Source organism: Salmo salar, chromosome 20 (assembly GCF_965601325.2).
Source record: "Salmo salar chromosome 20, fSalSal1, whole genome shotgun sequence".
Taxonomy (NCBI): Eukaryota; Metazoa; Chordata; class Actinopteri; order Salmoniformes; family Salmonidae; genus Salmo; species Salmo salar.
Genome location: NC_138310.1, coordinates 56157501 through 56181246, shown reverse-complemented (window position 1 = coordinate 56181246; position 23746 = coordinate 56157501). Strand labels below are relative to the sequence as shown.

The 23746-nt window shown below is 44.7% G+C and overlaps 1 protein-coding gene across 1 annotated transcript in view; it reads right to left on the bottom strand.

Moving 5' to 3' along the window:
• Nucleotides 1-23746, bottom strand: part of LOC106580885 (delta and Notch-like epidermal growth factor-related receptor) — a 77666-nt gene that overhangs the window by 12469 nt on the left and 41451 nt on the right. The window contains exons 4-7 of the mRNA XM_045703650.2: nt 17279-17442; nt 14784-14932; nt 13667-13820; nt 12741-12854 (exon numbers count right to left, since the gene is read on the bottom strand). Coding sequence (XP_045559606.1) covers nt 12741-12854; nt 13667-13820; nt 14784-14932; nt 17279-17442 — 581 coding nt within the window. The remainder of the gene's footprint in view (nt 1-12740; nt 12855-13666; nt 13821-14783; nt 14933-17278; nt 17443-23746) is intronic.

Sequence of the window (23746 nt, the reverse complement as noted above, 5' to 3'; positions counted from 1 at the left end):
GCAGTAAACGTGGCTGAATGAACTGTTTCGCTGCCAGACAAGGCTCCGCTGATAGCCAGGTGTAGTGGTGGTAAGGATTCACTCTATGGTGCTGAAAAGAAAGCTCTGCTGTTGGGACAGCTTTATGTAGGAGGTAACAGTTTGTTGGCACCGCTTGTCACCGTTATAGTGCAATTAATGTATTGTTTAGTGTTGTGTTGTGTAGTGGCTTTGCTGGCATGCATAAAAAAAAATGTTAGGGGACTTTGCCCCAACAAGATTTACATGCTAAAATAGCCACTGCTTCGATATGATGGTTATTATATCTATATTTGCGCATAAAGGCATTTCCACCACCATTTCTCGCATAATTCATTTTACGGACACAAAAAGATCCCGCCATGTAGAAGAAACAAATTATCTGTCTGCATTTATAGAATTGTACCGAAACTTCCTGTTTCCATCACAGCTGTCATGATTTTCTTTCATATGGAATGACTGTACTTGTATAAAAACTGTGGATGGAAACATGATTAATGAAGTAAATGTTTTTATGCATCCCTTTTGGCATGTCTCTTGTGATGCGGTTCACAACAGCACTGACATGACAGCCGCTTCAGAGTTTTGAACGACCCTTCCCGCTCTTTGGTTCCATGCTGGCTGAAGACGTAGCTAGCCAGTAACTAGCTAACACCAGACACAGATGAAAGGGGAGACATACTGTAAGTATCATTGTCGTGTAAATCAGCTAGAAAGATGTGTCGGCATCGATTAATTGTCTCTGGCCCCCTCCCAGTTAGGGGGATTGATGAGCTCTACAGCAGAGTCTCACAACTCAATCGCTGGTTGAAAACTGTTTTCTGCCCCTCCCAAAAGATAGAATTTGTAGATAATTGGCCCTCTTTCTGGGACTCACCCACAAACAGGACCAAGCCTGGCCTGTTGAGGAGTGACGGACTCCATCCTAGCTGGAGGGGTGCTCTCATCTTATCTACGAACATAGACAGGGCTCTAACTCCTCTAGCTCCACAATGAAATAGGGTGCAGGCCAGGCAGCAGGCTGTTAGCCAGCCTGCCAGCTTAGTGGAGTCTGCCACTAGCACAGTCAGCGTAGTCAGCTCAGCTTTCCCCATTGAGACCGTGTCTGTGCCTCGATCTAGGTTGGGCAAAATTAAAAATGGCGGTGTTCGCTTTTGCAATCTCACTAGTATAAAGACCTCCTCCATTCCTGCCATTATTGAAAGAGATTGTGATACCTCACATCTCAAAATTGGGTTACTTAATGTTAGATCCCTCACTTCCAAGGCAGTTATAGTCAATGAACTAATCACTGATAATAATCTTGATGTGATTGGCCTGACTGAAACATGGCTTAAGCCTGATGAATTTACTGTGTTAAATGAGGCCTCACCCCCTGGTTACACTAGTGACCATACCCCCCGTGCATCCGGCAAAGGCGGAGGTGTTGCTAACATTTACGATAGCAAATTTCAATTTACAAAAAAAAAAACTATGACGTTTTCGTCTTTTGAGCTTCTAGTCATGAAATCTATGCAGCCTACTCACTCACTTTTTATAGCTACTGTTTACAGGCCTCCTGGGCCATATGCAGTGTTCCTCACTGAGTTCCCTGAATTCCTATCGGATCTTGTAGTCATAGCAGATAATATTCTAATTTTTGGTGACTTTAACATTCACATGGAAAAGTCCACAGACCCACTCCAAAAGGCTTTCGGAGCCATCATCGACTCAGTGGGTTTTGTCCAACATGTCTCTGGACCTACTCACTGCCACAGTCATACTCTGGACCTAGTTTTGTCCCATGGAATAAATGTTGTGGATCTTAATGTTTTTCCTCATAATCCTGGACTATCGGACCACCATTTTATTACGTTTGCAATTGCAACAAATAATCTGCTCAGACCCCAACCAAGGAGCATTAAAAGTCGTGCTATAAATTCTCAGACAACCCAAAGATTCCTTGATGCCCTTCCAGACTGCCTCTGCCTACCCAAGGACGTCAGAGGACAAAAATCAGTTAACCACCTAACCGAGGAACTCAATTTAACCTTGCGCAATACCCTAGATGCAGTTGCACCCCTAAAAACTAAAAACATCTGTCATAAGAAACTAGCTCCCTGGTATACAGAAAATACACGAGCTCTGAAGCAAGCTTCCAGAAAATTGGAACGGAAATGGCGCCACACCAAACTGGAAGTCTTCCGACTAGCTTGGAAAGACAGTACCGTGCAGTATCGAAGAGCCCTCACTGCTGCTCGATCATCCTATTTTTCCAACTTAATTGAGGAAAATAAGAACAATCCGAAATTTCTTTTTGATACTGTCGCAAAGCTAACTAAAAAGCAGCCTTCGCAAATGGAGGATGGCTTTCACTTCAGCAGTAATAAATTTATGAACTTCTTTGAGGAAAAGATCATGATCATTAGAAAGCAAATTACAGACTCCTCTTTAAATCTGGGTATTCCTCCAAAGCTCCATTGTCCTGAGTCTACACAACTCTGCCAGGACCTAGGATCAAGGGAGATACTAAAGTGTTTTAGTACTATATCTCTTGACACAATGATGAAAATAATCATGGCCTCCAAACCCTCAAGCTGCATACTGGACCCTATTCCAACTAAACTACTGAAAGAGCTGCTTCCTGTGCTTGGCCCTCCTATGTTGAACATAATAAACGGCTCTCTATCCACCGGATGTGTACCAAGCTCACTAAAAGTGGCAGTAATAAATCCTCTCTTGAAAAAGCTGAATCTTGATCCAGAAATTATAAAAAACTATCGGCCTATATCGAATCTTCCATTCCTCTCAAAAATTTTTGAAAAAGCTGTTGCACAGCAACTCACTGCCTTCCTGAAGACAAACAATGTATACGAAACGCTTCAGTCTGGTTTTAGACCCCATCATAGCACTGAGACTGCACTTGTGAAGGTGGTAAATGACCTTTTAATGACGTCAGACCGAGGCTCTGCATCTGTCCTCGTGCTCCTAGATCTTAGTGCCGCTTTTGATACCATCGATCACCACATTCTTTTGGAGAGATTGGAATCCCAAATTGGTCTACATGGACAAGTTCTGGCCTGGTTTAGATCTTATCTGTCGGAAAGATATCAGTTTGTCTCTGTGAATGGTTTGTCCTCTGACAAATCAATTGTACATTTCGGTGTTCCTCAAGGTTCCATTTTAGGACCACTATTGTTTTCACTATATATTTTACCTCTTGGGGATGTCATTCGAAAACATAATGTTAAATTTCACTGCTATGCGGACGACACACAGCTGTACATATCAATGAAACATGGTGAAGCCCCAAAATTGCCCTCGCTAGAAGCCTGTGTTTCAGACATAAAGAAGTGGATGGCTGCAAACTTTCTACTTTTAAACTCGGACAAAACAGAGATGCTTGTTCTAGGTCCCAAGAAACAAAGAGATCTTCTGTTGAATCTGACAATTAATCTGGATGGTTATACAGTCGTCTCAAATAACACTGTGAAGGACCTCGGCGTTACTCTGGACCCTGATCTCTCTTTTGAAGAACATATCAAGACTGTTTCAAGGACAGCTTTTTTCCATCTACGTAACATTGCAAAAATCAGAAACTTTCTGTCCAAAAATGACGCAGAAAAATTAATCCATGCTTTTGTTACTTCTAGGCTGGACTACTGCAATGCTCTACTTTCCGGCTACCCGGATAAAGCACTAAATAAACTTCAGTTAGTGCTAAATACGGCTGCTAGAATCCTGACTAGAACCAAAAAATTTGATCATATTACTCCAGTGCTAGCCTCCCTACACTGGCTTCCTGTTAAGGCAAGGGCTGATTTCAAGGTTTTACTGCTAACCTACAAAGCATTACATTGGCTTGCTCCTACCTATCTTTCCGATTTGGTCCTGCCGTACATACCTACACGTACGCTACGGTCACAAGACGCAGGCCTCCTAATTGTCCCTAGAATTTCTAAGCAAACGGCTGGAGGTAGAGCTTTCTCCTATAGAGCTCCATTTTTATGGAATGGTCTGCCTACCAATGTGAGAGACGCAGACTCAGTCTCAACCTTTAAGTCTTTACTGAAGACTTATCTCTACAGTAGGTCCTATGATTAAGTATAGTCTGGCCCAGGAGTGTGAAGGTGAACGGAAAGGCTGGAGCAACGAACCGCCCTTGCTGTCTCTGCCTTGCCGGTTCCCCTCTTTCCACTGGGATTCTCTGCCTCTAACCCTTTTACAGGGGCTGAGTCACTGGCTTACTGGTGTTCTTCCATGCCGTCCATGGGAGGGGTGCGTCACTTGAGTGGGTTGAGTCACTGACGTGGTCTTCCTGTCTGGGTTGGCGCCCCCCCCTTGGGTTGTGCCATGGCGGAGATCGTTGTGGGCTATACTCGGCCTTGTCTTAGGACGGTAAGTTGGTGGTTGAAGACATCCCTCTAGTGGTGTGGGGGATGTGCTTTGGCAAAGTGGGTGGGGTTATATCCTGCCTGTTTGGCCCTGTCCGGGGGTATCATCGGATGGGGCCACAGTGTCTTCTGATCCCTCCTGTCTCAGCCTCCAGTATTTATGCTGCAGTAGTTTGTGTCGGGGGGCTAGGGTCAGTCTGTTACATCTGGAGTATTTCTCTTGTCTTATCCGGTGTCCTGTGTGAATTTAAATATGCTCTCTCTAATTCTCTCTTTCTCTCTTTCTGTCTTTCTCTCGGAGGACCTGAGCCCTAGGACCATGCCTCAGGACTACCTGGTATGATGACTCCTTGCTGTCCCCAGTCCACCTGGCCGTGCTGCTGCTCCAGTTTCAACTGTTCTGCCTGCGGCTATGGAACCCTGACCTGTTCACCGGACGTGCTTGTTGCACCCTCGACAACTACTATGATTATTATTATTTGACCATGCTGGTCATTTATGAACATTTTAACATTTTAACATCTTGACCATGTTCTGTTATAATATCCACCCTGCACAGCCAGAAGAGGACTGGCCACCCCTCATAGCCTGGTTCCTCTCTAGGTTCCTTCCTAGGTTTTTGGCCTTTCTAGGGAGTTTTTCCTAGGGAGTTTTTCCTAGCCACCGTGCTTCTTTCACATGCTTTGCTTGCTGTTTGGGGTTTTAGGCTGGGTTTCTGTACAGCACTTTGAGATATCAGCTGATGTACGAAGGGCTATATAAAAATAAATTTGATTGATTGATTGATTTGATTGCCATAGATGAATAGTGTAAAATTGTAATTATACTGTATTTGCTGACATGCTACAGTCAAATGTTGGCATCAGTAGAGTAGCTATATAAACCACGTCCCTCTGCAAACACGCCTTCTCCAATGTTGGTTACAAGGCAGTACTTATTTAAATTAGGTAAGAGAATATCATGTTACCATTGGTGTATTAACATGAGAGTTAGGGCCACCCTTTCCCTTAATAATCCCGCCTCCTGAATCCAAGTGTTTGACATGGGGGAGGGGATCAGTAACTTTACGATCAAAACTCGTCATTTTTCATAATTTGGGCATCATTCTTTGATTTGGTTTTATCCAAATATCATCCAATTTCATGAAAAACATGATTTTGAATGTTCATGAACTTTAAACCGCGCTCTACAACTCAGAGGATTGTGGGTTCAGTCACATTGTTAGGCACTCATTGTTATGTTTTTCTATTTTAACCCTATCCCAAACCTCAACCTTTACCTTAACCAGTCGGAATGAATGATTAAACGTAATTGTCGAGTTTTGACGTTTATCACTCCCTCTGTGTGTGCGCACACAGACATATTGACACACAACCGCCCATAATCTCAAATGTAGTAGAAAAGGTGACATGACAAGAGGTAAAGAAACTTAAGAGGTAAAGGTGCCAAAAAAGAAGAATGTGAAGATAGGAGGGAGGGAAATCACAGCTCTATTCCTTTATCTCTGTAGAAAGATAAGTCTGCACTGCACAGTTTTCACACCCTGCTGCTTGTGTGCATTTGCCTTGGGCCTTGTTGTCAGGGAGATTGGCTCGGTGTCTGAGCATCAGGACCCCATCTCTCAATTAAATTCAATTCAAGGGGATTTATTGGCATGGGAGACATATGTTAACATTGCCAAAGCAAGTGAAGTAGATAATATACAAAAGTGAAATAAACAATACAAATGAACAGTAAACATTACACTCACAGAAGTTCCAAAATAATAAACACATTACAAATGTCATATTATGAATATATACTGTGTTGTAGCGATGTGCAAATGGTTAAAGTACAAATGGGAAAATAAATAAACATAAATATGGGTTGTATTTACAATGGTGTTTGTTCTTCACTGGTTGTCCTTTTCTTGTGGCAACAGGTCACAAATCTTGCTGCTGTGATGGCACACTGTGTTATTTCATCCAGTAGATATGGGAGTTTATCAAAATCAGGTTTGTTTTCAAATTCTTTGTGGATCTGTGTAATCTGAGGGAAATGTGTCTTTAATATGGTAAATCATTTGACAGGAGGTTAGGAAGTGCAGCTCAGTTTCCACCTCATTTTGTGGGCAGTGTGCACATATCCAGTCTTCTCTTGAGAGCCAGGTCTGCCTACAGCGGCCTTTCTCAATAGCAAGGCTACGCTCACTGAGCCTGTACATAGTCAAAGCTTTCCTTAAGTTTGGGTCAGTCTGTCACATCCTGACTCTAGTAAGATGTCATTTTCTATAGTAGAGTAGGTCAGGGCGTGACAGGGGGTGTTTTGGGTTTTCTATTTCTATGTTTAAGTTCTAGTTTTTCTAGTTCTATGTTGGGGTTGTTTGGGTTAATCTCCAATTGGAGGCAGCTGATCCTCGTTGCCTCTGATTGGAGATCGTATTTAAGTAGGGTTTTTTTCTTCCTGGGTTTTTGTGGGTAGTTGTTTTCTGTTTAGTGTATGTCACCTGACGGAACTGTTGTCGGTCGTTTTGTGTATTCATTAAAAAGTAAATATGAGCACTATACACGCTGCGCCTTGGTCCCCTTTATACGGCCTGCGTTACACAGTGGTCAGATATTCTGCCACTGTGTACTCTCTGTTTAGGGCCAAATAGCATTCTAGTTTGCTCAGTTTTTTTGTTAATTCTTTCCAATGTGTCAAGTAATTATCTTTTTGTTTTCTCATGATTTGGTTGGGTCTAATTGTGTTGCTGTCCTGGGGCTCTGTGGGGTCTGTTTGTGTTTGAAAAGAGCACCAGGACCAGCTTGCTTAGGAGACTCTTGTCATGACGTTGGCCTCTTTTGGTACAGGGAGGACAGTTGACCCCCCCCCCCCCTTTTGCACCACCACCCAACCTACCTTCCCCCCAACCCAGGCCCTGTGTGAAAGGGTTGTAAAAACTCTAAAATTCCAGGAGAGTCTCTGGCCACATGGCCCATAGAGAGACACAGGAAATTCTTCCAACTCACAGAATTGGGGAGCCAAGCGACATTTGTGTTCTGGAGAAGGTATGGAAGATTGGTGAAGAATCCAGCTACAAACTGATCCGCTTGGTACAATTTTGTGATACTCAGAAGAGACAATATAGCCATATTACCATAAAACGGTTTATATAATAGCCTCAGCTTGAGACTTGCATCATAATGGTTGTATAGAATGTATTAATAAGGATAAAGCTTTTGTAATACATTGAGATGCTATGTACTGATGTAATGTGATAGAATTGTATTTCTGTAACCAAGTCTAACTCAGTCATAGGCACGCCCCCAGGGACACATACAGGACCAGGCGTCATTTGACAAGCTGTTCAAGGGTCACTATAAAACCCACCCTGATTTACATTTCTCCAGACCAGGCCTCCACTCCATGGCCAATAGGTTTTACCATCCAATTCCTCTACTGAAAGTGAACTACACCACGTGGTTAACTTTTAGACTATCGAGACCGACAGAATAAGAACAAGTCTTTGATATTAATTATTAGTCTGCAGCTAAGTAAATTATATCATCGAACGCGAAGACCAACGAAACATCCATTCTATGACGACATTAATGAATGTCGCTTTGAAAGATCCATTCTAACCGAGAGAGAGAGAGAGAGACAAAACTCTCCATCAGAACGACGCTCCAACAAAGAACGACGACACATGAGCGTAAATATATATTGATTGCAATTGTTCCCGAATGAGCGAGCCTTCAATTGTCAATTGTTAATATTAATGAACTCTGTGTACCTTCTCAGCTGACCGTTTATGACCCATTGTCTAACAGACCAGCCATGCCTGTTAGCCATTAGCGCACATTACTATACCAATCCTTTGTGACGATAATTACTGTTTGTATGTTTTCTGTTAATTACTTAGTGTAGTAAATAAATGATTTTAAGACAATTGATGTATGGAGGATTTTAGTAAAGACTGGGTTCGTGCAGATACAACAATTTACGACGTTTGGAATGAGACTGAACACGAGGTAAAATACACCATTTAAACCAGAAGATAATCGGCCTATACTATAATAGAATATAATATTATAATATAGGAAAAGTTATATTAGGAAAATTATAGCTTTGTAATCTGAATATTCTCCTTGGTGCCCCGATCTCCTAGTTAATTACCATTAAACGATTAATCAGTTTAATCGCGTGATAATAATTACAGGGAGTTAATTGATAAACATGTCTTCAGTTTAATGGTGACCCAAAGACACGACACTCTTTTGCAGGTTCATCTCTCTGTAGGTGATGGCTTTGTTATGGAAGGTTTGGGAATCGCTTCCTTTTAGGTGGTTGTAGAATTTAACGGCGCTTTTCTAGATTTTGATAATTAGCGGGTATCGGCCTAATTCTGCTCTGCATACATTATTTGGTGTTTTACGTTGTACACAGAGGATATTTTTGCAGAATTCTGCATGCAGCGTCTCAATTTGGTGTTTGTCCCATTTTGTGAATTCTTGATTGGTGAGCAGACCCCAGACCTCACAACCATAACTGATTCAAGTATTTTTATCCAGATCCTAATTGGTATGTCAACTTTTATGTACCTTTTGATGGCATAGAAGGCAATTCTTGCCTTGTCTCTCAGATCGTTCACATCTTTGTGGAAGTTACCTGTGGCGCTGATGTTTAGGCCAAGGTGTACAGTTGAAGTCGGAAGTTTACATACACTTAGGATGGAGTCATTCAAAGTTTTTTTACCACTCCACAAATTTCTTGTTAACAAACTATAGTTTTGGCAAGTCGGTTAGGAGATCTACTTTGTGCATGACACAAGTAATTTTTCCAATAATTGTTTACAGATTTCACTTATAATTCACTGTATCACAATTCCAGTGGGTCAGAAGTTTACATACACTAAGTTGACAGTGCCTTTAAATAGCTTGGAAAATTCCAGAAAATTATGTAATGGCTTTAAAAGCTTCTGATAGGCTAATTGACATCATTTGAGTCAATTGGAGGTGTACCTGTGGATGTATTTCAAGGGATACCTTCAAACTCAATGCCTCTTTGCTTGACATCATGGGGAAATCAAAAGAAAGACCTAAAAAAAAAATTGTAGACCTCCACAAGTCTGGTTCATCCTTGGGAGCAATTTACAAACGCCTGAAGGTACCACGTTCATCTGTACAAACAATAGTACGCAAGTATAAATACCATGGGACCACACCAGCTCTGTCAGGAGCAATGGGCCAAAATTCACCCAACTTATTGTGGGAAGCTTGTGGAAGGCTACCCAAAATGTTTGACCCAAGTTAAACAATTTAAAGGCAATGCTACCAAAGACTAATTGAGTGTATGTAAACTTATGACCCACTGGGAATGCGATGAAGTAAATAAAAGCTGAAATAAATAATTCTCTCTACTATTTTTCTGACATTTCACATTCTTAAAATAAAGTGGTGATCCTAACTGACCCAAGACAGGGAATATTAGGATTCTAGGATTAAATGTCAGGAATTGTGAAAAACTGAGTTTAAATGCATTTGGATAAGGTGTATGTAAACTTCCGACTTCAACTGTAGATTGTTGTTTGTATGCTCTAGGGCAACGTTGTCTAGATGTAATTTGTAGTTGTGGTCCTGGCGACTGGACCTTTTTGGAACACAATTATTTTGGTCTTACTGAGATTTACTGTCATGGCCCAGGTATGGCAGAATCCCACCACCTCTGATCATGCTGACAACTCTCCCCAAGACCAAGCTCATAACTCACTATGACACAGGTGGTATGGGTCAGCCGGCATGATAAAGACACAGACGCACACATGGGAGCGCACGCATTCACACACATGAACACAGAGGACCCCCCCCCACCACCACCACCACACACACACATTACCAAGCCTACACACTTTACCAGATTCCCAGGGGAGCTCTGATATGAAAGGAGAGCAGCTTTAGCAGAGCAGCTGTACTTCTACTTGCCAATAGAGTGAGTTAGGAGTCTAAATATAGCACCTCCAGCCCTACTGTTCCTCACTGGAGACAGTGCCAGTCCCAGAGCTGAGAGAGAGACCTCAGAGGACAGACAGAGAGCTCGGAGGACTGCTCGGAGCAATCTCCTCAAGAGGCTCAGGCTGTGTCTGAAATGGTACCCATATATCATCAAGCAGATCGCTCAAGATTGACTTTGAAATTGGACATCTGTCCATGTCCTGAGGACGTCAATTCCATGACTCTGAATCCGATTGCGCGTTCAATCCCAGTGGTAGACACTCATTTTTTACAGTCTAGTTTTAACCCTATCCCAAACCTTAACCCTTAACTTAACCATTCAGAATGGATGCCTAAACTTAATGTGTTAACCCTATCCCAACCCTTATTTTCAAGATGTGACATTTGGAGAAACGTAGATAAAAGTCTGAATCTGAAGTCAAATTGGTAAAACCATGAGATATTGTTGCTTTCCTAATAAAGTGCACTACTTCTGGCCAAGGCTCAAAGGCGCTATGTCATCTGACCTGATTGGTCATGAAGGGACATGACACCTAATAACCGAACTTGTGTCATGTTTATGATACTGCTATGCTATCAAACTACTACCATACGCCTGCTCACCTGCTATTTGTCTTCAGCAGTGGCATTTGGTGATCATAAGCCGTGATTCTGCTATGATTGCTTCTGCTATTGTTGTCATCTGGTGTCATCCATCACTTTTTTATGCACAGCCAAACAAAACCAAATGATCATTAAAGCTCTTCACTGCATGTGTCTCCAGAGACAGTGATAGTTATTAAAGAGAGGATCTAGAGTAAAGATACTTGTCACTTCTTCTCCAAATAAATAAGAGACAGTCTAGTCCAAAAGGAAACAGTCGAGGTAAATTAACAACAGTACAAGAGTGTGTCTTTTCCTCATGGATACACCATAATTCCAGGTCCGTCAACTCCAACTTTAGCACTTCACAACTTCTCTGTACCTAGTACTAAGAGGTATGCTACAAAGCAGGATCAATTAGTTAGCCAGCTAACCTTGATAAGCAACCAGAAATAACTATTGATTTTATAGATCATTTAAAAAGCTAAACTTACATGATATAAAAGATATGTTTATTTGTCTGTTAATTCAATTAGACCATGCCCATTTCAAGCTTATCTTTCTACAAAATAAAAAGTTATATCAGAATATTTAGACAAGTTAGTTGTAATCCTGCTTTGTAGAATACAACTCTGCTATACTGCTGCCCTCACATTCACCTGCCAGAAAACAACTGTGAACCCTAACACATTCTTTACGTCTCTCCTGCTCAGTCTCTCACGACTGGATGGGAATCAGATGGACAGGAGTCTGCAGTGTGGAGCCGTCCGCTCCCACTCCTAGTGTGTTTGTGTATAAACAGAGGTAGAGGTGAGGAAAGGTTCCTCCTCATCACCCTCCACAGGATTCTCTGTCTGTCTGTCTGTCTGTCTGTCTGTCTGTCTGTCTGTCTGTCTGTCTGTCTGTCTGTCTGTCTGTCTGTCTGTCTGTCTGTCTGTCTGTCTGTCTGTCTGTCTGTCTGTCTGTCTGTCTGTCTGTCTGTCTGTGCAGTTTCCGCCCCCATTGTTGCACCACAACCATGATTTCTGTGAAAACAACCAAAGGGGGGAGGGGGGAAAAAAACTGCTGTGGATGGATAAAACAAATTCTGGTCGGCGTTCGTCCAACAGTGTTAGATTAATAATTTAATCCGAGTTGCGTTGTTAGCAGGACTGTGGCTCAGAACTCAGTGACCGCAGGGAATTGTACCTGCAATGTACCATCTTTTTTGGACCAGGTTTTACATTCATACCTCCGTTGTTTTATTAATGTGTTCGAAGAGGATTATTCCGGAATGGTTTCGCATGGCAGTGTCTGTGTGTGTGCATTTATAAAAAGTGTGGATTGGCATGCCCTTATTTAGGAGTGCTGTGTTTGTCAGAATTTTAGTTTTAGCGGGCGTAGACTTCCCATGTGGGGCAGAGAGCCGGTCGTTAGGGCTAGGAGGACTAATTAGACTAGTGGAGGAAGGTTTAAATTAAGCAACAGTCTGGCACAGATAAACACCGAGCAGGCACAGAAAGGAATGGCAGCAGAACTAGGATATCCTCACACACATATTCAGACTCACACACACAACACCAGACGCACGCCGAGACCAGGGAACCAGGAAAGTCCAACACACACAACCAGCTAATGAGGCTCTGAAAATAAAACGGATTAACAACGGGATATTGTGCAGTACATCCTTGCTATTGTGCATTGCTGTGGATCTGTACATATTATGGCAATAGATGGTCTGCACTCAGAGAATTGCTGTGCTATTGGTACTAGGGTACCTACTACCCTCAGGGCAGAGTTATGATAAAGTACCTACCCTCAGGACAGTAGCACCTGGGTCCAGCCAGGCTGCTGGAGCAGGTAGCCCCATTCCTGCAGGGCTGAGACAGGCAGTGGTCCACCTGCAACTGGCAAAGACCACCCTCGAACCCTGGAGCACCCAGACGAAACACAGTGTCACATAGCATTAAACCTGAACACACACAGAAGGAGCCAAACATACACCCGCAACTCTTACGCACTGACATGCAAACCATCCAACTATCGCTATAACAAGAACACACACACAGGCCACCCTATGTCTCACACTTCCCTATGACTGTCTATCTTCATTAACTCATCAGGTCAATTCAAAACAGAACACTCACTCTTCCAAGAACAAGTCAACAAGTCCTGCATCTAGCCAATTACCCCCAACCTTACTACCCATCAGTCATGTAGTGTGGCTTCCACATTGCTTTAGATGAGCCTGTGAGAACCCACTGCACTCAGTCTGTCTGTCAGGCAGGCATACCACCACAGCCCTGTAATCACTCTTCTCTAATAAGATGTGGCTGGCCATCAACAACAGCTCCAGCCTCTGCTTCTATAACAAGGCAATTATCCTCTCAGGTGGATCAAAGCTGCCCTCACTGGTCCGGGCCCCAAATATATCTAATTGACAAGTTGAAAGGGTTCATTCTTCTCTGCGTCCCCTATTTCATTTGGAGACACTCACACACGCAGGCCTCAGGAGGTTGGTGGCACCTTAATTGAGGAGAAAGGCTCGTGGTAATGACTGGAGCGGAATAGGTGGAATGGTATCAAATACATCAAACACATGGCTTGCAGGTGTTTGATGCCATTCTCTTTGCTCCATTCTGGCCATCACTATGAGCTGTACTCCCCTCAGCAGCCTCCTGTGATGCACGCACATACGCATGTACACACAGACACACACACACACAAACACACAGTAGTTACCTGGAGGGCAGATACAAGTGAAGTTGCGGCCCTCGTCCCCCTGCCTCAGGTCACTACAGATGGCGTAGTTCTGGCAGGGCCTGAGGTGGCAGGCATCAAACTCCTCACAGAAGATTCCAGAGTAACCATTCTCACACTCACAGAAGAAGGTGCTCTGGAGGTCAGAGGGGTGGGTCACTGTCACACACTGACTGACTAAAGGTACCAAAACTAGTGCCAGTTTCTCGCAACCACATGACCTGACCAGGATAAACTCTTGGCTCTATATGTGACTAGTATAGGGGTTCATTTGATGAGAAGAAAAACTGATGAGACTGAGTGGTCAGATAACATTGTGGAACATTCTAAGCATAATGCTCAACACTTTGTCTATCACTGGGATGGTTCTGGTTACTGGGGCTACATGCGGCTCTATTGAGATGTACAACCCTGGGATTCTCTATTGTTAGTCCTCTAAACCCCACCGATGCCCTTTTCCTCCCAGCTCCCCAAAGTGTGGTGTGCTAAATCACCCTCTAACACTGCACCTGTAGGCGGGAGGGAAAGAGCTAGCAGGCCCTCAGTCTAACACGAGTCTCCTCTCTCCCCTCTCCCTTCCTCTCTTCTCCCTTTCTTCTTTTTTCTCCCTCTCTTCACTTCTCTTCTCTCTACTCCTCTCTGCAGCAGTCTACTCCTCTCTGCAGCAGTGATTATTCTGCTAACTGCAATGCCTCTATGGACCCAGGGAGCGGGGGAGCCCCAGGGAGCAGTAGGGATGCAGGACTTTATTATTAAGAACTCTGTCTCCATCCCACAATACATTTATATCTTTCTCTGTTCCCATGGCTATAAGACATGGTCTTTATTCTGTCTTACTTATCTTTTTCTCCACTCAGTCTCCTGTTGCTATGTTACCGCATAGTGTATCATCAAGACAATAGTGTCGCAGTCTTACAATATTCTGCTGAATTACAGCAATTACCTTCCAGTATATTGAGGGGGGAAATCAGTTTTCTGAATATTGAAAGTGACATGTTAAGCCTTAAAATAGTGTTCACAGGATCAAGCCCAAAGACAAGGGATTGATTCACCGACCCAAGGACAGGTGACATCACATATTTGACCCCTGACCTCTTACCACAGAGGGCTGGGTGATGCACTTCCCCTTCCCAGAGCATTGTGGGTCGCTGAAGCGGCTGCCAGGCTCCACACAGCTGCTGGCCTTCACTGTCAGATTGAGACGTAGGGTGACTTCCAAGCCACTGGGGGTGCCCACGCGCAGCACACCTACAACGGGAGAGAGAAAAAAACAAGATCAGTCAAAAAACATTTATTCTATCCTAAGATCCTAGCTGGTTCACCTTGATAAATATGAAAAGACTGATTAAATGTGAGCAATATTGAATATTGATAATGTAACTACAGAGAAAGGTAGGGGAGGTCAACATGGATGCAGAGACAGAGGCATTGTGTTTAGATAAGGTGCAGAGAGAAGAAATGGTTCCTTGCAAAGAAGATTATGGTCAAACGTGTCCGGTTCTACACAAGTTTGCTATCTTAACATCATCGTACGTAACATTGACCAGAACACCTTGTGTTTGACAAATGTTCTAGGAGGGGTTGCTTATGGATCATTGCCTAGAAAAGACACCTCTAGCTTCCATTGGAAAAGATAAATGTATTTCCCGGTTGACCAACTATTAGAGAAATGGAGAGGAAAAGGCCATGCTAGCAAATATGAATCAAAACCAAAATAGATTAGTTATTTATGTATCATGTGACACACAGCAGACTGCTACCAGAAGCCTCTATTTTAAAATAGCCTCAAAGTGAAGATTAACAGCCATTATTAGGGACCTGCTATGAGCCAATGAGGCGTGAGCAAAGCCAGGACGAGTCATTAACACAGCAAAGCCCTGCAGCCAATCAGGCGTCTATAAAAGCTGGTCCCCTAACACCTCACCATTTTCTGGTTAGGTCAGTCCAATAACGTCTGTTCCTCACAACACAAACTCACAAATGCAAAGTTACTGCTCTCTGATGCAGCACTCACATGCACACACACACACACTTACGCTGCGTTTAGACAGGCAGCCCAATACTGATATTTTTTTCACTAATTGGTCTTTTGACCAATCACATCAGATCTTTTCACATCAGATCTTTTTCAGAGCTTAACTGATTGGTCAAAAGACTAATTAGTGAAGAAAAAAAAGATTAGAATTGGGCTGCCTGTCTAAATGCACACACACTGTAAAAAAAAAAATTTAACTCACAATTGTAAGGCAACCAACTGCAATATGATTGTACGTTTGCTCAACAAAATGTTCACACACAAACTTTTTGTTGTGAGTTTACTCAACAACACTTCTGCTGAGTAAATTCACAATCTTATTGCAGCTGGTTGCCTTACAATTGTGAGTTGATTCATATATATATATATATATATATATATATATATATATATATTTTACAATCCACTCTGCCACCATCATTATTTAATTCACACTAGTAGTCTCAGATGTACGAACATGTGGTACATGCGTGCACGAGTGGGAATGTGTGTGCACTTGTGCGTGTGTACTGCATGTTTTTGCATGTGAGACAGGTTATGTGAGATGCACACAAGCACACACACATCTCCACAGCAGCCTTGCTCTCAAGGACGTGACTAATTTATTATCCTGAGTCTTTGACTGGTAAACAACCAAACACAACGACAGAAAAACGACTCTCACTCTTTCTCTCTCCTTTTCTCTCTCTCTCTCTCTCTTTAATTCTCCCTCTCCTCCCTCACTCCAGACAGAGCCGCAGGATCTCAGGCGGAGTGTCTCCAGCCAGCTCAAGGTCAGTGGACAGACAGGCTGAGACCTAACACAGCAGTGTTGGTATGGAGACCACGCACAGGGGTCAAGTAGACAATTCACTAAAGGGAAGGACACCAATTACGACGCCACACCTGCTGGAATCCACCGAACCTTTAGACGTATGTTACTGTAACATTCCTCATTGAAAATAGACTTAACGATAAAATATGCAGAAAAATAACAAACCTGAATTCCAGAGCCAAGTGTTTATGTACGCCAGCCCAATACAAATGAGACATTATCATACTGTTTATGAATTGTATGGATATTGCGTTCTTGATGGACATTTCATGCAAATGACTGATCCAGACAACTCAGAACACTGCAGAGAATGTGAATGTTAGTATTGTAAACATGATGGAATACCATTCCATCCTATTCCCCAATGGGCTTGTTTGATCAGGGGCGTATGTCTCTGACTTTGAGGTACCTTATACCAATAAACTACAAGTGTCTTATAAATAGAAATATGTATAATATGCACTTTTATCACTATATGTGCTATGCAAAGATTCATTCCATTGGAGTTGAAGATAGCCATCTCTAACGCAAAATACAGTTGGCACCAATGACAGGTTTGGCAGTATGGAAGTGATAGCGCCATAGCACCTGTACATTTCCACCAAATGGACAGACAGAATAAAGTGACCTATATTCCTACATATGCTTTATAACAGTTGTATGAGGTGGGGGGAAATCTTCTGTTCCACATAGGAACAGACAGGATTACGTAAGTAAGTAAATTGAGATGGAGGAGGGGCCTTACTGAGAAAGTAGTTGTGTCCAAGGGGGAGGGAGTGGTCAGGGACCACCAGTCCATCTGAGGCCTGCTGGAACCACATGATGGTCCCCTCCACCAAGGAGGAACGCTGGAAACCATCCTCTCCAACACGCCAAAGGACGGGCGCTCCACTCACATTCACTACGATCCTGAAGAGAGAGGGAGAGGAGAGGGGGGATGGAGTGTGAGAGAGAAAGAGAGAGTCCTCGAAGCCAAACACTTTTGTTACCAGCCTGCTACAGTGCGTTCAGAAAGTATTCATATCCCTTCATTTATTCCACATTTAGTTGTGTTACAGACAGAATTCCAAATTGATTAAAAATACACATAATTCCCCATAATGACAAAGTGAAAACATGTTTTTTGAAAAATGTATTACAAATTAAATACAGAAATATCTGATTTACATAAGTATTCACAACCTTTGCTTTGACACTCCAAATTGAGCACCCTTTGCCTTGATGACAGCTTTGCACAGTCTTGGCATTCTCTCAACCAGCTTCACCTGGAATGATTTTCCAACAGTCTTGAAGGAGTTCCCACATATGCTGAGCACTTGTTGGCTGCTTTTCATTCACTCTGCCGTCCAACTCATCCCAAACCATTTCAATTAGGTTGAGGTCGGGTTATTGTGGAGGCCAGGTTATCTGATGCAGCTTGGAGGTGTGTTGGGTTCTGTTGAAAAACAAATTATATTCCCACAAAGCGCAAACCAGATGGGACGGCTTATCGCTGTAGAATGCTGTGGTAGCCATGCTGGTTAAGTGTGCCTTGAATTCTAAATAAATCACAGACAGTGTCACCAGCAAAGCACACCCACACCATCACACCTCCTCCTCCATGCTTCACGGTGGGAACCACACATGCGGAGATGATCCGTTCACCTAATCTGCGTCTCACAAAGACACGGCGGTTGGAACCAAAAATCTCAAATTTGGACTCATCAGACCAAAGGACAGATTTCCACCGGTCTAATGTCAACTGCTCGTGTTTCTTGGCCCAAGCAAGTCTCTTCTTCTAAATGGTGTCCTTTAGTAGTGATTTCTTTGCAGCAATTCTACCACGAAGGCCTGATTCAAGCAGTCGCCTCTGAACTGTTGATGTTGAGATGTCTCTGTTACTTGAACTCTGTGAAGCATTTATTTGGGCTGCAATTTCTGAGGTTGGTAACTCTAATGAACTTATCCTCTACAGCAGAGGTAACTCTGGGTCTTCCTTTCCTGTGGCGGTCCTCATGAGAGACAGTTTCATTATAGCGCTTGATGGTTTTTGCGACTGCACTTGAAGAAACTTTCAAAGTTTATGAACATTTCTGGATTGACTGACCTTCATGTCTTAAAGAAATGGTGGACTGTCATTTCTCTTTGCTTATTTGAGCTGTTATTGACACAACTGATTGACTCAAACGCATTAAGAAGGAAATAAATTCCACAAATTAACTTTTAACAACGCACACCTGCTAATTGAAATGCATTCCAGGAGACTACCTCATGAAGCTGGTTGAGAGAATGCCAAGAGTGTGCAAAGCTGTAATCAAGGCAAAGGAGGGCTACTACTCGCATACCCCGAGAGCATCTGGTCAGCGGGGTGGTGGCACTGGAATCCTCATCTCTCCCAAGTGGACATTCTCTCTTTCTCCCCTGACCCATCTGTCTATCTCCTCATTTGAATTCCATGCTGTCACAGTCACTAGCCCATTCAAGCTTAACATCCTTATCATTTATCGCCCTCCAGGTTCCCTTGGAGAGTTCACCAATGAGCTTGACGCCTTGATAAGTTCCTTTGCCGAGGATGGCTCACCCCTCACAGTTCTGGGTGACTTTAACCTCCCTACGTCTACCTTTGACTCATTTTTCTCTGCCTCCTTCTTTCCACTCCTCTCCTCTTTTGACCTCACCCTCTCACCGTCCCCCCTACTCACAAGGCAGGCAATACGCTTGACCTCATCTTTACTAGATGCTGTTCTTCTACTAATCTCACTGCAACTCCCCTCCAAGTCTCCGACCACTACCTTGTATCCTTTTCCCTCTCGCTCTCCTCCAACACTACTCACTCTGCCCCTACTCAGATGGTATTGCGCCGTCGCAACCTTCGCTCTCTCTCTCCTGCTACTCTTTCCTCTTCCATCCTATCATCTCTTCCCTCTGCTCAATCCTTCTCCAACCAATCTCCTGATTCTGCCTCCTCAACCCTCCTCTCCTCCCTTTCTGCATCCTTTGACTCTCTATGTCCCCTATCCTCCCGGCCGGCTCGGTCCTCCCCTCCTGCTCCGTGGCTTGACGACTCATTGCGAGCTCACAGAACAGGGCTCCGGGCAGCCGAGCGGAAATGCAGGAAAACTAGCCTCCCTGTGGACCTGGCATCTTTTCACTCCCTCCTCTCTATATTTTCTTCCTCTGTTTCTGTTGCTAAAGCCACTTTCTACCACTCTAAATTCCAAGCATCTGCCTCTAACCCTAGGAAGCTCTTTGCCACCTTCTCCTCCCTCCTGAATCCCCCCCCCCCCCCTCTCTGCGTATGACTTTGTCAACCATTTTGAAAAGAAGGTTGACGACATTCGATCCTCGTTTGTTAAGTCAAACGACACCGGTGGTCCTGCTCACGTTGCCCTACCCTATGCTTTGACCTCTTTCTCCCCTCTCTCTCCAGATGAAATCTTGCGACTTGTGACGGCCGGCCGCCCAACAACCTGCTCGCTTGACCCTATCCCCTCCTCTCTTCTCCAGACCATTTCCGGAGACCTTCTCCCCTACCTCATCTCGCTCATCAACTCATCCTTGACCGCTGGCTACGTCCCTTCCATCTTCAAGAGAGCGAGAGTTGCACCCCTTCTCAAAAAACCTACACTCGATCCCTCTGATGTCAACAACTACAGACCAGTATCCCTTCTTTCTTTTCTCTCCAAAACTCTTGAGCGTGCCGTCCTTGGCCAGCTCTCTTGCTATCTCTCTCAGAATGACCTTCTTGATCCAAATCAGTCAGGTTTCAAGACTGGTCATTCAACTGAGACTGCTCTTCTCTGTGTCATGGAGGCTCTCCGCACTGCTAAAGCTAACTCTCTCTCCTCTGCTCTCATCCTTCTAGACCTATCTGCTGCCTTTGATACTGTGAACCATCAGATCCTCCTCTCCACCCTCCGAGTTGGGCATCTCTGGCGCGGCTCACTCTTGGATTGTATCCTACCTGACAGGTCGCTCCTACCAGGTGGCGTGGCGAGAATCCGTCTCCGCACCACGTGCTCTCACCACTGGTGTCCTCCAGGGCTCAGTTCTAGGCCCTCTCCTATTCTCGCTATACACCATGTCACTTGGCTCTGTCATATCCTCACATGGTCTCTCCTATCATTGCTACGCAGACGACACACAATTAATCTTCTCCTTTCCCCCTTCTGATAACCAGGTGGCGAATCGCATCTCTGCATGTCTGTCAGACATATCAGCGTGGATGACGGATCACCACCTCAAGCTGAACCTCGGCAAGACGGAGCTGCTCTTCCTCCCGGGGAAGGACTGCCCGTTCCATGATCTCGCCATCACGGTTGACAACTCCATTGTGTCCTCCTCCCAGAGTGCTAAGAGCCTTGGCGTGACCCTGGACAACACCCTGTCGTTCTCTGCTAACATCAAGGCGGTGACCCGATCCTGTAGGTTCATGCTCTACAACATTCGCAGAGTACGACCCTGCCTTACACAGGAAGCGGCGCAGGTCCTAATCCAGGCACTTGTCATATCCCGTCTGGATTATTGCAACTCGCTGCTGGCGGGGCTCCCTGCCTGTGCCATTAAACCCCTACAACTCATCCAGAACGCCGCAGCCCGTCTGGTGTTCAACCTTCCCAAGATCTCTCACGTCACCCCGCTCCTCCGCACACTCCACTGGCTTCCAGTTGAAGCTCGCATCTGCTACAAGACCATGGTGCTTGCCTACGGAGCTGTGAGGGGAACGGCACCTCCGTAACTTCAGGCTCTGATCAGTCCCTACACCCAAAGAAGGGCACTGCGTTCATCCACCTCTGGCCTGCTCGCCTCCCTACCTCTGCGGAAGCACAGTTCCCGCTCAGCCCAGTCAAAACTGTTCGCTGCTCTGGCACCCCAATGGTGGAACAAGCTCCCTCACGACGCCAGGACAGCGGAGTCAATCACCACCTTCCGGAGACACAAAGTAATCCTTCTAACCCCCCCCCCCACAATTTTTTTTTTTTTTATAAAAATAGATATAGATGTACTATTGTAAAGTGGTTGTTCCACTGGATATCATAAGGTGAATGCACCAATTTGTAAGTCGCTCTGGATAAGAGCGTCTGATAAATGACGTAAATGTAAATGTACTTTGAAGAATCCCAAATATAAAATATATTTTCATTTGTTTAACACTTTTTAGGTTACTACATGATTCCATATGTGTTATTTCATAGTTTTGTTGTAGTTAGTTTTGATTGTTCTACATTGTAGAAAAAATGTAAAAATAAAGAAAAACCCTGGAATGAGTAGGTTTGTTCAAACGTTTGACTGGTACTATATGTAAATTAGATATTTCTGTATTTTATTTTCAATACATTTGTTTTCACTTTTTCACTATGGGGTATTGTGTGTAGATGCATGAGAACACAACAAAATGTCACATAAGTCAAGGGATATGAATACCTTCTGAAGGCACTGTATACATTTTATTAGACACACAAACCCCCATGCTAGTAGGATGGAATGGTGGACATGAGTAATGCCTGGTCCTGTCTGTCTCAGTGGGGGTACTATACTGCTTACTGTGGTGACTGTACAGCTCTGAAGGCGAGGGAGTAGAGGTATGACTGCTGTGGTCAAGGGCCATTACTCATCTAACTTTGGGCCAATTACTGGAAGAGAGAGTCTCTCTGCACAGACAGACAGTGTCAGCAAAGCAGATGCGCACCAACTCAACACAAGACCAGCTACACTCCCAGACTCCTCCCACTGGCTGAGTCACTCACAGATAAATAAACACACACAGGTAAGTAAGTAAGTATTGACCTTTCAAAAGCTTTTGATAGCATTGAGCACCATTTTTTGTTGTTGCATAAATTACAAACTTATGGCCTTCGAAATAAAGCCCTCAACTGGTTTAGGAGTGTGACGATCATCGTAAGGAGTAGACCAAGGTGCAGCGTGTTGAGTGCTCATGATAAATATTTATTATACTCAGAACACTATAGAAAACAATAAACAATGAAACACGAACGTCACGTCCTGCAGGCTTCACTGAGCAATACAAAAACAAGATCCCACAACTAAAGGTGGAAAAAAGGGCTGCCTAAGTATGATTCCTAATCAGAGACAACGATAAACAGCTGCCTCTGATTAGGAACCACACTCGGCTCAACACAAAGAAATAGAAAACATAGAAAGGCATAGAATGCCCACCCCACATCACACCCTGACCTAACCCAAAAAAGATAAAATAAACGGCAATCTAAGGTCAGGGAGTGACAGTACCCCCCCCCAAAGGTGCGGACCTGAACCTATAGGGGAGGGTCCAGGTGGGCATCTACTGTTGGTGGCAGCTCTGGTTCGGGGCATAGCCCCCACTCCGCCCGCTGATCCCTCCGCTTTTGTGTCTCCGGAGGGACCAGACCGTGGATCATCGCCGGAGGCTCAGAACCTGAAACCCCCGCTGGAGGTTCTGGACTGCCAACCGCCGCTGGAGACTCCGGACTGCCAACCGCCGCTGGAGACTCCGGGCTGCAGGCCGCCGCTGAAGACTCCGGGCTGCAGGCCGCCGCTGAAGACTCCGGGCTGCAGGCCGCCGCTGAAGACTCCGGGCTGCAGGCCGCCGCTGAAGACTCCGGGCTGCAGGCCGCCGCTGAAGACTCCGGGCTGCAGGCCGCCGCTGAAGACTCCGGGCTGCAGGCCGTCTCAGGAGGTTCCGGGCTGCAGTCCGTCTCAGGAGGTTCCGGGCTGCAGTCCGTCTCAGGAGGTTCCGGGCTGCAGTCCGTCTCAGGAGGTTCCGGGCTGCAGTCCGTCTCAGGAGGTTCCGAGCTGCAGTCCGTCTCAGGAGGTTCCGGACTGCAGTCCGTCTCAGGAGGTTCCGGACTGCAGTCCGTCTCAGGAGGTTCCGGACTGCAGTCCGTCTCAGGAGGTTCCGGACTGCAGTCCGTCTCAGGAGGTTCCGGACTGCAGTCCGTCTCAGGAGGTTCCGGACTGCAGTCCGTCTCAGGAGGTTCCTGACTGTAGGCCGTCTCAGGAGGTTCCGGACCGGGGACCGTCCATGCCATGGATCATCTCTGCAGGCTCCGCGCCATGGATCACCACTGGAGGCTTTGTGCCATGGATCATCACTGGAGGCTCCGTGCCATGGATTATCACTGGAGGCTTCGTGCCATGGATCATCTCTACAGGCTCCGGGCCATAGATCATCCCTACAGGCTTCTTTCCATGGATTATCCCTACAGGCTCCGGGCCATGGATCATCACTGGAGGC